General features: G+C 36.8%; 1 protein-coding gene across 13 annotated transcripts in view; it reads right to left on the minus strand.

Moving 5' to 3' along the window:
• PROM1 (prominin 1) overlaps positions 1 to 15,689 on the minus strand; it is a 161,415-nt gene that overhangs the window by 40,996 nt on the left and 104,730 nt on the right. For 7 of the 13 annotated variants that reach the window (XR_010091245.1, XR_010091244.1, XR_010091243.1 and 4 more), the window contains 5 exons: positions 9,005 to 9,222; positions 8,428 to 8,502; positions 8,152 to 8,215; positions 3,384 to 3,543; positions 1,040 to 1,192 (listed from right to left, as the gene is read on the minus strand). Coding sequence is in view for 8 of the 13 variants with exons in the window: in XM_063457803.1 (XP_063313873.1) it covers positions 1,040 to 1,192; positions 3,384 to 3,543; positions 8,152 to 8,215; positions 8,428 to 8,502; positions 9,005 to 9,222 (670 nt within the window). In the remaining 5 variants the exon portion in view is untranslated. Of the gene's footprint in view, positions 1 to 1,039; positions 1,193 to 3,383; positions 3,544 to 8,151; positions 8,216 to 8,427; positions 8,503 to 9,004; positions 9,223 to 10,739; positions 10,764 to 15,689 lie in introns of all 13 variants that reach the window. The other 6 variants (XR_010091246.1, XM_063457799.1, XM_063457796.1 and 3 more) reach the window with 1 other exon arrangement.

The following is a 15,689-nucleotide window of genomic DNA, read 5'->3' on the forward strand; positions in this document are numbered from 1 at the left end:
AAAAATTGAGTTCGGTTTGGAAATTCGGGTAAGTAAAAAAATGTGTCTACTTCGGCAATTCGAATCAATGGCATTCGGTTCAATTCTGAACTTTGGTAATCCAGGACTTCGGCAATTCGGACCCTAACCCTAAACCTGACCCCATAATCCTAACCACTTGTTTTGACACTTTTCAGAAATCTAAAGCACTTCGGCACTGCACTTCGGCACTTCTCACCCCAGCACACACACAACACAGCCCCTATCCTGTGCTACATACACACACAAAACAATGTATCCCTCACACGCACATACACTCATTCACTGTATACACACACTGCATGCATCCTTTATACACAAGCACACTACATTCACTATATACACAAACACTGCATGCGCCCCTTACTCAAACCCCTCCATGTGTCTCATTCTCCCCACTCCCTCAATGCATCCCTTACACATACACTGCATCCACTATACAACCAAATACTCTACATCCACTAAACACACACTGCATCCCTTACACATAGACTGTGGACTAAGGTGTGGGCTTAAGAGTGAGTCCAGGGGGCCCAGACCTTGAGTTGTGTAAGGGACCCCAAATTATCTGATGGCAACACTGTGCATTGAGAAGTCTGTAATTGGTCAGTCACAGAATGTATGGGCTGGAAAGGAAGGGGGGGGGGGAGGGGGGCTTGCAATGCTCCAGACTAAAGATCTACATAAATATACACCAATTAAAAATATGCAGAATTAAATGTTTCTGGTGTATGTTTACTAAATGGTTATTTATATTTGGACAGTGGAGTGTCTGTTTAAGGTGTCTTTGTTGATTTGTCTTTGTGGTAGCAATGGATTTCCCTGCAATCATCATGTTGCTTCTGCCCTGAATTTGCTATGCAAAATAAATAAGAATATTGCTATTGTAATTTATTTGATCTATTTCTCTATTTCTTTGTAGAGAAAACTCTGCATGCTAGGATAAGGTTCACCAGGCTTTTGGATTGGTTTCAGAACAGTGCATAAAAAAAAAAAAAAAATAATAATAATAAGTACTCACGCCATAAGGAAAGTGCCTCCTGTGTTTGAGATGCAGCCTCTGGTGGTTGGAGAAGCATGTTGGTCATAGCCACAGGAACCACACAGCAAACCCAAGTAGAAGAAGACAACTATAAGGGCAACCATACAGCAGAGGACGAGAGATGCCAACCACCTGCAAACAACTGCCATAATAAGTTATCATTCATTGAAACCGTGAAATAACAAGCCTCTATAATAATCGATCATTTGGGAAGCTTATTAAATCGAGGTTCAAATATAAAGAAACGTTTCATTTCATACAACATTCCAGTCTATTTCATGTCTTTGCTTCACGGTGTAATTGGAATAAATTCAAATTTGCCCCAGTTACAAATACTGATCGATACTATAACATTGCCTTTCCAACCCCTCTCTGGAAAAAAATAACTTTTTTCCCAAAACTTTCTCCATTATTTTGGGATTCCCACTTTTCTTTCAAAAATAATTTCCCCCTCTCCAAACCCTTCTCTCCAAATTTCTCTCCAAACGTTTTCCCCTCTTTATCCAACACATCTCTCTCCACACCATTTTTGTTTTCACTCTGTCTCTCCAAACTATTCCCTTTTTGAAACCCTTTTACTTCTCTCTCTCCACAAACATTTTCCCCCTCTCTCCATTCATCGTTACCTCTTCTCCTATTTATATACACATATGACATTGTTACACTTTGACAGCCTGTTGCGTCTCCTTCGGGTAGACAGGTGCTTTTAATGCATGATAATTTAATTCAAAGAACACATCATTTAATATTGAGGTATATCAACCTCACATCAAGAACATTCAGTTTTATGTAATTGAGCAATAATAAATATATATATATATATATATATATATATATATATATATATATATATATATATATAGTATGACAAACAATGCCTTAAGGTGGGAATTAGCATCATCAATATTAAGATATACAAAAATATGTTATATTTCACATGACAAGAATTGATTGCATGCATAACAGATTGCCGAAGGTGCAATCACATCTGTTATAGTTATCAGAATGAGTCAAACTGTGAATTTCCAGGCCTTTTTTTTTTTTATCAAACAGTGAATTTCCCGGTATTTTGTGCAGTGCGTGTATTGTCCCATTTGGGTTTTTAGGTTTGAGGTGGTAGAAGTTTAACTATGTAGTAATATGTGCCATTACTTTATTGAATCATTCTTGTTTTTCAATCTGAGTGAGTTTTGCTTCCAATATATAAAATGTATGAACTTTGTATTGCTCCCAATCAAACTTGGCTAGATGAGCCTATGATATAATTCTGGTAATTTTTTATTTTACAATAAGCTTTTTTTTTTTTAACTATAGTTTCCAGACTTTTCTAATTCCGACGTTAAAACGGTCTCTGATCTATCATTAATAAAAATAGCATTTCTTTTCTTGACACTTTAAACAATTCGGTTTTCTTTTAGTGAAGAGATCACGACAGGTTAGATGTTTTTTCTCTTTTGCACCCATCGTTGAAATGTTTTAAAGTATGTGTTTCTGCCTAATTACTAAAGGCCAATATTGCAAACTGATTATTTTTTTAGGGCGCTACTGTTCCCCAAAATAACAAAACAGCTGTTCTGTGAGGTGATCATCAGTTACAACAATAATGAAACCTTTAAGTGCATTAAAGGATGACAACACATTAATAAATTTACTATCAAGTCACTCTAATGAGTTTGAGACCTCTGGAGTTATTATATTAAACCTTGACATAATTGATGATAGATTTACAATATATAGTTGAACCATAAAAGATCTAACTTTATATTACTCTTATTCATGTGGACCACCTACAAAGAAATAAACATCAGATAAAAAAATAAATATGAAATTATAAAGTGGCTAGAAGGAAAATCCCATATTGGGTCCACAATCAAACCACAAAGCTGAATGAGAAGAAAAAAAACCTTTTAATATTTCATTGATTTATAAAATATTTTACAAGGAAAGATACATTGAGATTATTTAATATAGCAACTAGCCATTAGCCATAGCCTAACTTAAAAAAAAAAAAAAAGTAAAAGTAAAATGAGTATAGAGACATATACGATAGTGCAGTTTTATATATAATATAAGGGTTGGTGTTTAGGGTTCTGTACAAGAGATGAGATGGGAAGAAAAAGCCATCTCTCTTCTCATGACAAATTGGGATATCAGGACATAGCTGCCTCAATCTGTTAGTGTAATCACAACTGCATAGATCACATTCCACGAATGCTTGATGGGATCATAATATGGGATCAAAAAATGACCCCAGTAAATGTCTATTAAAAGTCAGTTTACAAGTAGGAGACATTGTACTGTGTATTGCTACAGCAGGACATACCTGTAAAAATCATACTGTTCGACCACAGGGTAATATTCCCGTACGTACATTTCACCCCGAGAAAGGTAGGATGTTAAATTGGAAATAATATGAAGGACAGGTATCATTTTTGAATAATTGGAGATATTTGACCCAATGGAATCCAAAATATTTTTTACATCTAAAAAACAAAAACAAAAAACATAAAATACATCATGTAAAAAGTGAAGCAGAGTAGATAAATATAAAGCGATTTGCTTAAATAAAAATGGATCATGAAGTGTAGGGGTGGATGGGTGCAAATGGTCCACAAAATGAATACAAACATCACAGTGCACTTCACAATGAATGGAGATAAATGAATATTTTTTGGAATTTGAAGTCAGAATTTTCTTTCTCTGGGAAACTTAATATTCATCTCTGTGTGCTGGCTAAACAAGGAAACCCCCCCCCACAGGTTTTGGAATTTAAGATATTTTTCTTTTTTTTTTTCTACACATTTTTACTTTTTGCCTTTGGGATACATTTTCAAGTAAGAACCATGTCTGTATGCTTGTAATGTTTGAACTTGAAAGAGAACAGATTTTCCATCAAAATGGCTGTCACCTCTAATATTCCATCTTCATCTCGATAGCCTTCACCTTAATACCTTCAGACAATTTAGTTTTGTGTATGTATTAGCATGCTGAAAGCCTTTACCTTTTCATGCATACTATGTCTGTGTTGAAGGTCAATATCACAGTAGAGTTTTATAATTTGTAACAAATTGGAATCTGAAGGCCAAGTAACATGACAATTAAAAGGTTTATGGTTCGTCAGGAAAATCTATTTTTTGCTACTGGTACATTAAAGAAAGTTCTGACTTGGGAAAGTAGTAAAATGAATCGCCTTCTCTGACATGCACAGGATTTTTTTTTTTGTAAACAACTTACAAGGAATGGCTGGTAAAATTCCAATACAGTCCAAAAAAAGATATTGGAAAACAAAACATTTTATTAGTTACAAGTAGTTAAAGAGATCAAAGTGTAGACATTTAAACTATCATGGCTAAACAGCCAAATTAGATGTAAATAAAGGCGGTTTTTGATATAAAAAAAAAAAATATATATATAGTTTTGAAGCAGTGGGAAGTTAAAACATCATCATGACAGCAGAAACAAAATAAAATTATGAGATATGCGTTTGTCATGAAGTTGGATTGTAATCCTTAAGTGCTTATTAGGAAAACCTGAGGTTTAGGTACCAAAGAGATTGTAGTGAGACCAAACACTATAAAACTCCCCCAGTGCAAATAAAAATATTACAGTTATGAATCACTACATCTTAAACGATCACTATAGGGTCAAAAACACAAACATTTATTCCTGACCCTATAGTGTTAAAACCACCATCTATCCACTCCTGGCCCCCCTTGCCTCCCTAAATATAGTAAAATCTTACCTGTATTCAAGTCTGTAGTTGCTGCCTCTGGCCCTGATCTGCCTGCTTACAGCGGACATCATCAAAAGTGATTCTGTGCACCAATCACAATGATTTACTATAGATTCACTGAGACTATCAATGAAACAGATCAGGGGCAGAGCCAGCATGATTCAAACACAGCCCTGGCCAATCAGCATCTCCTCATAGAGATTAACTTAATCAATGCATCTTTATGAGGAAAGTTCAGTGTCTCCATGCAGAGGGTGGAGACACTGAATGGCAGTACTGCACAGTGTGTAGCACTGCTCCAGGAAGCACCTTTAGTAGCCGTCAGAGGAGTGGTCGTTGGAGTTATCACTAGGCTGTAATGTAAAAACTGCATTTTCTCTGAAAAGACAGCATTTAAAGCAAAAAGCCTGAAGGGAATGATTGTACTCACCAGAATAAATACAATGAGCAGTAGTTGTTCTGGTGACTATAGTGTCCCTTTAAGTTGCACTTTTTACAAGTACTCATTGAACTCAGGAACTTGACCAGTTATATTTCCACAACTATCCCAGAGTTCCCAACTTGACATGCAAATGAGCACAGACACATATTGTATTTCAGATCAGGATAAGGTTCAGCGCTGATAAGAAACAGGGAATATTACAGCAAGGCAGCACACCTTAAAAGGGGAATCCCCTCTGGACCCCTTAGAATACAATGGAGGAAAAAGGAAGGAATAAGGGTGCGCCTAAAACAAGTGGAAATAACAAATAATAATATAAAAGTAGGTTTAGCAGCAATAACAGAAACATCCGAAAAATGTCCAAATATAATATAAAAAATTGGAACAACAACAGGTACCTATTAGTCCGAATATAAAATATCCAAATGTGCAAATGGTGGCCCTAGTAGTCCATCAGAAGGGTATGTAGCGTCCGAATGTATATTTGTAGTTTGGAGATAAATATGCGGGAAGAACAGAAGAGAGAAAAACTCCAATGGTGTAGTATAAAAACAAAATATGGATATTCTGTAAATAACAGTGGAAATACTCACAATATTCAGAGCTTAAATCCAGCTCTGGTATGGATAGCGTGAAGTGGAATAATCCCCACTCAAGGATATGTGGTGCTCCTTTTTGGTCCTTTGGTGAAAAGATGGAGTAGTCCAACTCGGGATAAGAAAAAATAAAAATATAGTGCTCACTGTATAAATGATGAAACAATTAAAATGAGCTAAAATATACTCACGGTATATAGAGCAGACGTACTGCTCGGTGGATGGCGTATGGGTGGTATAATCCCCACCTGAAGGATTCTTTGGTAGTCCAATATGGTCGAAATCAATGGTGGTTAGGTCTGGATAAAATAAACTTGCATAGAATAAAATAGCAAATAATATAATATAAAGGTGAAAGAAGGAATGTGGCAAACCAGTGTATAATAGCCAAATATTCCTTTAATAACACTTTGATTTATAAAAGAAAAAAGTTTCTATACGCGTTTCGCCACAATAGGCTTCATCAAGTAGAAACATATATAAAAAAGCTCTTTTTTATATATGTTTCTACTTGATGAAGCCTATTGTGGTGAAACGCGTATAGAAACTTTTTTCTTTTATAAATCAAAGTGTTATTAAAGGAATATTTGGCTATAAAAAAGAGCTTTTTTATATATGTTTCTACTTGATGAAGCCTATTGTGGCGAAACGCGTATAGAAACTTTTTTCTTTTATAAATCAAAGTGTTATTAAAGGAATATTTGGCTATTATACACTGGTTTGCCACATTCCTTCTTTCACCTTTATATTATATTATTTGCTATTTTATTCTATGCAAGTTTATTTTATCCAGACCTAACCACTATTGATTTCAACCATATTGGATTACCAAAGAATCCTTCAGGTGGGGATTATACCACCCATACGCCATCCACCGAGCAGTACGTCTGCTCTATATACCGTGAGTATATTTTAGCTCATTTTAATTGTTTCATCATTTATACAGTGAGCACTATATTTTTATTTTTTCTTAAAAACTACTCCATCTTTTCACCAAAGGACCAAAGAGGAGCACCACATATCCTTGAGTGGGGATTATTCCCCTTCACGCTATCCATACCAGAGCTGGATTTAAGCTCTGAATATTGTGAGTAGTTCCACTGTTATTTACAGAATATCCATATTTTGTTTTTATACTATACCATTGGAGTTATTCTCTCTTCTGTTCTTCCCGCATATTTATCTCCAAACTACAAATATACATTCGGACGCTACATACCTTTCTGATGGACTACTAGGACCACCATTTGCACATTTGGATATTTTATATTCGGACGAATAGGTACCTGTTGTTATTCCAATTTTTTATATTATATTTGGACATTTTTCGGACGTTTCTGTTATTGCTGCTAAACCTACTTTTATATTATTATTTGTTATTTCCACTTGTTTTAGGCGCACCCTTATTCCTTCCTTTTTCCACATATTGTATTTCAGATTCCATACTACAGATTCCCTTAGCAATGGACACTTTCTGTGCTAATGAGGCCTGCGAGGTTGAATCTGCATTCCATGGCTCATTTCTAGTCACGGATCCTTTTGAATCATAGCCCAAGCTGTCTTTAAAACAAAAAAAGCAATTTGAAGTCTCAAACAGGATGCCTGTCTGTGCTCATTTTCATGTCAAGGTGAGAACCCTGGGATAGTTGTCAAAACATGCTTTCCCGAGTTTCATTGTTCAAGTAGGACTTCCCAAAGTCCAACGGGAGGTATGCAGGTGATGCAAAGCAGTCATTTTTCTCTTGGCACTCTGGGCATATAAGATATATTATGGATTAACTTACTCTTTCAGTTTCTCTCAAACCATTCAGTTTAGCAAATATAAGGGGAATAAAGTTACTATTAATTTATAGAGGGTCCCAATATACCTTTAGAGGTAAAAACGAGGCACATTTAAAGGTTCGAAACATCTATTATATATCAGGTTAATAAGTCGTAATAACAATTAAGTTGTGCCCTCTTTTATAATGAATTAGGACACTTGTTTAACACAAATCTCAATCATCATTTTGCAGCGATGTCTGCAGCAACCAGGGAATGAGATCTCCCAGCCATAGCCCCCATTTCTAACGGGTGCACTTTAATAATCCCATAAAAATTTGCATCCTTTTCAGTTTTCAACTGAAAGCTGTTCTGTACATGGCTGACTACCTGGAAATAGTTCATTCATGAATTAGCTACTTGTACAAGAAAAGAGAAACAGGCAGACAGCTATGCGACCTTATACAAGCAGTTTCATTCCTACTTTTCCATTATTCAATTAAATGAATAGCCCCTTTGAAGAAAGCTACTCTTAGTATATTAGTTGGTCAAAACTCACCTTCTTCAACATTTCGGGTTTGGTTCTGCACCATTTCTGGAGTGTTATTAAATGCCGCATATCCCTGAGAAAATTGAAAAGAAAAGCTGATTTAATTCATGTTTTCCCCCTTCACAGGATTTATCAGTTATATATTTCACAATTGAAGATACTGTGGTGTATGTGTAAGACGTTATAAAACCACTGCTTTCCTCTTATGGTTCTCGGGAACAGCTGCCTTAATTCTTTCAGTTTGTTTTCTTTAACATAATATTATCTTCAGTCTTCTTGTTATACCTTCTGAACCAGGTTGCTGAGGTCCGTTCTGAGAACTCTTTGTAACTTCTCCAGATACTGATTAATGTCTGGCAACTGCGAAAAGAAAAAAAAATATACAAAAATCCACTGATATATGTAAAAAAAAAAATAAGTTTTACAAAGTTATTTTTATGTCGTTATTGAGATTTCTCTCAATGTTGAAATGTTTGCATAAAAGCTACGGTAACCGCTTTAGCAGTCATTTTTATTAAATGTAACTTGATCTCAATGAATCTCAGTGGATCTGGAGACCATTTTATGAACTCAAACAGAAAATAATCAAGAACTGTGAGGCCCAATCAAAATGTTCTCCATGAAAATAGCAAAGGTGAAGGTTCATGGATACCTCTGTACGTTGTCTAGATAACAGTCAGCAGTTATTTTTATAAAATGCAACTTGATCTCAATGAATCTCACTGGATGTAGAAACTATATCATAAACCCTTCATTCGTGGACACTTCCATGCGTTGGATGAATAACTTAAACACCTAATTGAATCCCAACTCCCATTTAAAGGTTTTGGTGAGGAATGTGCGGTTGAGAGATCTGTCTTACCGAGTTGAAGTTTGCATTGATCCGTAGCTGACCTAATGAATTCTTAATATTATTGCAGGGTATCATTGCTACATTTGTGGAACATGCCGAATCACTTAGGGTGCTGTTGAGCTGCAGCTTTTCTTCTGTTAAGTTTGTGTTCAAGCGGTCCGTCGCCTCTTGCAACACTTCAACGGCAACGCTTACGTTCTCCAAAGCTTCTTTTGTTTCTTTAATAGCTAAGGGCAGAAGCAAAAGTACTTCCGTCAAACAGTACAGTAGATCATGCAATTATTAAGAAAGATATTCATAAAATTAGGCTTGTAAACACACATTAACAAAATGCATTAACTTTTATCCACAACACATTTTACTGGCTTGCTATATTTTTCTGCAGAAACTGACTTTAAAGTGGATTTTCCCATATGTTGTTGCTTTGAATCAGCACATAATCGTCCTACTGCACTCTGCAAATAGTGATCTGCACATTTTATAAATCCAATCCTATGTCCTATAAAGGGAAAATAAGAAGCAGAGAGAGTATATAGAAAAATTCTTGCATTTAGCCATCTTGGATAGTTCAATCAATAGTTTGTTTGTTTCAGTTTTTTTTTTTAGTAAAAAAGAAGCAAGAGGCCAAGAAATGTAGAGATTAGTGTAAAACGATTAATGTGTACAGATAAGGCCTTCCCTGTCTGCGTACCAACTACCATAAGGTTCACAAGAGCAAACAAACAAACACAATAATACAAAAAACTAAATAATATCTTTAATCTTCAAATACATTTAATTCTCATAGTTTAATATGCACTGCTATGTAAATCCATGCATATTTTATCTTCTTAAATTGTAAATCAAGGTTGTTCGAAACTTTTAAAAAAGATTTACAGAGTATTTTAAAGCCAACAATCATATATCAACAATCTTTTGCGCACATTATAATTCAACAGGGTTTTTCACTAAAAAGAGAATTTGTGGGGAACTAATGAGAACGCTTCATATTTTACGCCAAATTGGCTGAACTGAAAATCTAGTCAATTGAAAGAATTTTTCCAGACCATCTACTTTCTCCAAAAATGTGCAAGTCTCAGAAGAATTCCGGACAATTCACAGATTAGTGACTAACCATATGTACTTCAACGGAGATCAGGTAGACTGGCAAAGGTTCTATTCATTTTCCTGGTACATTGAAGTCTGAGAGTCTAATATATAAATATTCTCTACAAGACGTACGGTAAGTAAAAAATAATCTTTTTTTTTACACTGTAATACCAAAATAAATTATTGCTCATTAAAAATTCCACCAATGCATTTTGCAAATGTGTTCGCTTCAGTGCAATTCAATATGCATCTCGATAGGTACATGTAGACAACTGCAAATATTTTAGCAAAAACTGCTCACCAAAGCTATAAAAGACACTTTTCTACTATTTTGTTAGAATTTTTTTCTAGACAATCTCTATACCAAGCAATTCTTAAAATTCTTGCTTTATTGGCTTATTCAAAGAAAACTTTCTTGTCCTGCTGATTTGCACAACTAAGAAGAGGGATTCGTGACAGACCTGATTGTCAATGTCAACCAAGAAAATTTAGTTTATCAACCTTACCAACTGTACTTTATAACAGTCTATAAGTTATTCAAATGGACATAAAATCAGTTCTGCAAAAGAGGCAAGACAAATACTTTACAATATACACAAACACAACTAGGCAAACGAGTCTAAGCACTTTACACATCACATGACGAATAGTTTACCTTTAATAGCCCTTTCCACTTTGACTTCAAGAACAAAACAAAGAAACAGGAAACAAAGAAAAAACAAACAAACAACAAAAATGTCATGGATGAATAAACAAAACAGGTGTTGATGAACTAAGCATTGACCACAAACAACGACAAACAAAGACAGCAAGCAGCTAAATTAGAATGTTTTGTTTTTAACAATACTCCTAATCACTACCGAATAAAAACATGTCCAGAAAGTGGACTGAACTTCATTAGCGTTTGTTCAGCTAACAGACAGACGAAATAATAGACATGTTTGTGAATACAACATACAAACAGTAGCCGTTTAAAAACTGAAGATTTAAATCTATAAACGCAGCACACGTCAATATAGAAATAAAACTGCTTTTATCATTGATCGGTATTGGAAATGTAAACATTTGTTCATTATATTAATGTTTAATTATGTCAAAAGTATGAAGAAATATGAATGGGTAGACACCAAATATACCAGTACAGAGAGCCCACAATGGAAATTAGTTAAAAGATGGGAAATTAGTTAAAAGATGGAAAATCAGTCTATACTGACAAGTAGTGGAGAACCTGTATGTATCAGCTCTCTGAATGATCTATTGATAAGGACATGTTCCAGGCCGTAATCCAAGTTACACACATGATACAGAATATATTATCCTCTGTGAATTTATATGTGCAATCAGTGCTACATTCCACAAAGCCACGCTTGGTCATTGAAAAAATAATTGATATCAGTACGAATCAATCAAAAAGAGTCTTGAGAAGACATTGAACCCCAATGAATGCAAGAATTACAGGAACTTTAGGATGTCTTTTAAAATGTGCAGGTCACCCGCGATGAGCAGTGCATCATTGAAATCGTGATGAAATAGAATATTTACTGGATTAAGAGACAGTGTAACGCAAGACACTAGAATCACCGTGTACTTTCATATCAAGCATCTCTTACGAGACAATACCTCTCTATAAATTAAAACGTATGTTCTACTACAGTGTTCTACGTTTTATATCGTCTAAAAAGATTTAAAAGCAACAATCTATGGAGATTACAGCATTGGACTTTCCCCTGGGGTCTTCCTTGGAGAATGCCATTTCACTTACAAGAACAGAAATAAAAAAAGCAGAAGATAAAAGTAAGAGGTTATGCACTAAGCCAGACTAAATAATTAAAATTATACCTAAACACCCGTCTATGATTATTGGACCGTTAAGGAGGACACATTTAGTAAACACATTACATTACATATCCATCTAGGAACTTCAACACCGTATAACAAGTATGTTTTACAACATTTCCCATCCACTACCAACCACCACTATAGAGGTAAATGTCGGAACGCCAGACTACTACTAAATTTCCTGAAAACGTAAAAATACTTAGAACACATGGCATGTTTGATTGCAACAGGATATATCTTTAGGTTTCTAAGATAACATTATTATGTGTTGACGTGAAAGCATAGTCAATGCAATATTATTTCTAATACATTTTTCTATAAGTTCTGTCATAGAACCCCCAGGCAGACAGAGATACACATTCCAATGTAATGACTAATTGCTGAGCGGATGACTAGCAGACAACATATTTCTTCTGGAATTTTAGAATACCTGGACAATTAAGAGTCAGATTAATTTTATTTGTTTCTTGAAAAATTACAATACACACACCCACAAATGACAGTTTAAAACACTACAATGGTAAAAAAAAAAAAAAAAAAAAAAAAAAAAAAAAAGGTATTACCCTTTATCAATCACAATTTAGATAAAACAAACTCCTCAATGTTCGTCAGTGAATTTTATTTGTTTACTTTTTTTTTTTTTACCAAGGTTCATTACACTTACCGTATATACTCGAGTATAAGCAGAGTTTTTCAGCCCATTTTTTGGGCTGAAAAACCCCAACTCGGCTTATACTCGAGTCAAGGTCTGTATTATGGCAATTTGCATTGCCATAATACAGACTGGGGGAGAGGGGGGCTGGCAGAGCTGTAACTTACCTTTCCTGCAGCTCCTGTCAGCTCTCTCCTCCTCTGCGCCGTCCGGTCAGCACCTCGGTCAGCTCCCAGTGTAAATCTCGCGAGAGCCGCGGCTCTCGCGAGACTTACAGTGTAAGCTGACAGAAGAGCAGAACGGACGGCGCAGAGGAGGAGAGAGCTGACAGGAGCTGCAGGAAAGGTAAGTTACAGCTCTGCCAGCCCCCCTCTCCCCCCACTGAACTGCCACTGGACCACCAGGGAAGGAGAGCCCCCCTCCCTGCCATGTATCAAGCAGGGAGGGGGGACGAAAAAATATATATAAATAAAATAAGAAATAATAAAAAAAAAATAATAATAATAAAAAAAAATTAATAATAACAAAAAAGGGGGTATAAGGACCACTATGGGAGGGGGGGGGGGGGGTATAAGGACCACTATGGGAGGGATGGGGTGGGTTAAGGACCACTATGGATGGGAGGGGGGTATAAGGACCACTATGGGAGGGGGGTATAAGGACCACTATGGGAGGGAGGGGGGGGATAAGGACCACTATGGGAGGGAGGGGGGTATAAGGACCACTATGGGAGGGAGGGGGGGGGATAAGGACCACTATGGGAGGGAGGGGGGGGATAAGGACCACTATGGGAGGGAGGGGGGGGATAAGGACCACTATGGGAGGGAGGGGGGGTATAAGGACCACTATGGGAGGGAGGGGGTATAAGGACCACTATGGGAGGGGGTGGGATAAGGACCACTATGGGAGGGAGGGGGGTATAAGGACCACTATGGGAGGGAGGGGGGGGTATATGGACCACTATGGGAGGGATGGGGGGGGATAAGGAACACTATGGGAGGGAGAAGGGGGATAAGGACCACTATGAGAGGGAGGGGGTGGGATAAGGACCACTATGGGAGGGGAGGGGGAAGTAAGGACCACTAGGGGAGGGGAGGGTAAGGACCACTAGGGGAGGGGTGAGTCAGGACCACTGGGGGGGGGGGGTGAAGGAACACGGGGGTGGGGAGGTAAGGACCACTGAGGGAGGAGTGGGGGAAGTCAGGACATATGGGGGGGGAGGGGGCGGCAAAAAAAATTTTGCCTACGGCGGCAAATATCCTTGCACCGGCCCTGCACACACTGCATTCACACACTGCATTCATACACACACACACTGCATTCATGCACACACACACTGCATTCATGCACACACACACTGCACTCATACACACACGCTGCACTCATACACACACACATACGCACACACTGCATTCATTATACACACACTGTAAATAAATATTCAATTAATATATTTTTTTTAGGATCTAATTTTATTTAGAAATTTACCAGTAGCTGCTGCATTTCCCACCCTAGTCTTATACTCGAGTCAATAAGTTTTCCCAGTTTTTTGGGATAAAATTAGGGGCCTCGGCTTATATTCGGGTCGGCTTATACTCGAGTATATACGGTATATCAGAGCGTTCTGCATAGACCGCCTATAGCTAAAAGACAACCGCATCAAATTAAAGAGACTTGTGGCTGCAGATCCTGCAATTAACTCTCTGAGATCCAATTGGAGCAACGTTTCAGATACCTCTCTGGTATCTTAAAAGATCTCTTAATACAGAGATTTCACTTTATAATATCTGGTTATATGTTGTAGCAAATGGCCCACCTGTGCTGGGATGTCTGCTAACAGTGTGTGGCCCACATTCTAACAGGTGGCTCGTTAAAGGGACACTATAGTCACACCAAAACAAATATAGCTTAATGAAGAGGTTTTGGTGTATAGATCATGCTCCTGCAGTCTCACTGCTCAATTCTCTGCCATTTAGGAGTTAAATCACTTTGTTTAGCAGCCCTAGTCACACCTCCCTGCATTTGACTTACACAGCCTTCATAAACACTTCCTGTAAAGAGTCATCTAATGTTTAAACTTCCTTTATTGAATATTCTGTTTAATTTTGAATGTATTATTTCCTGCTCTGTTAATAGCTTGCTAGACCCACCAGGAGCCTTCTGTGTGTGATTAAAGTTCAATTTACAGAGCAATACATACTTTTAAAACAAGTCACATCTGATTGAAAGTGAAAGCATATTGTTCTCATGCAGGTTGTGTGAGTCACAGCCAGGGAAGGTATGACTAGGGCTGCATAAACAGAAAAATTATTTGCCTCCCAAAGGGATTCATTAATTCATTAATTGAACGTTGTTTTGGTGACTGTAGTATCCCTTTAAATCACTTTATAGCTTTTCTTCTTTAAGGTATTAAAATTATTGCTAAAATAGGAATGGACCTAAAAGCCAGTTCATGTAAAAAGATTTATGTTTAAGCCATGAAAAGCTTTAAATCACTTCCCTTGGCAAGAATCTGCAGTAGTGTTCTGGGCATCCAAAGCCCTGAAGGTGGATAAACGACAGAGCCGTGTGGTGGTAAATCTTTTTAACGTACCTGCTGATTTTGTAAAGTACCTTCTCACATGAAACATCTGGTGCTCAAGTTAAGTTAAATTATGAAACAAGCTACCACTGAGTATCATTTTATAAAAGATCACTAGCCATGAGAGGAAAATCCAAGGAAACAGGAATAGTAAGTACATCATCCTCTAGACTAGAGCATGTTGTTTCCAGCCTTGATCCTTGTACTACTGTCAGACTACATTTATCATAATTCTCTTTGGACTTCAGGTGAGCAATGAATTTAATGAGTAGTAATCCTGCGACAGCTGACATTTATTTAATTAAGAAAATCATTACATTTTCCAAGATTTAAAAACTCTTGTGAAGGTAATTTAATTTAAAAGCAAATGTGTGAATTGGAAACTTATTTAAAATTGGTCTCTCCTTCACCTGTCAATCAATCTATACCAACTCTATGTCAAAGATTGATTGACATGGAATTCTCTGCTTTCCTGGAACAGCATATGCACAGTGGTTGCTATGGTTACCTCTCTAGTAAGTGCTTCTTGCAAG

This window comes from Pelobates fuscus, chromosome 6 (assembly GCF_036172605.1).
Source record: "Pelobates fuscus isolate aPelFus1 chromosome 6, aPelFus1.pri, whole genome shotgun sequence".
Classification (NCBI taxonomy): domain Eukaryota; kingdom Metazoa; phylum Chordata; class Amphibia; order Anura; family Pelobatidae; genus Pelobates; species Pelobates fuscus.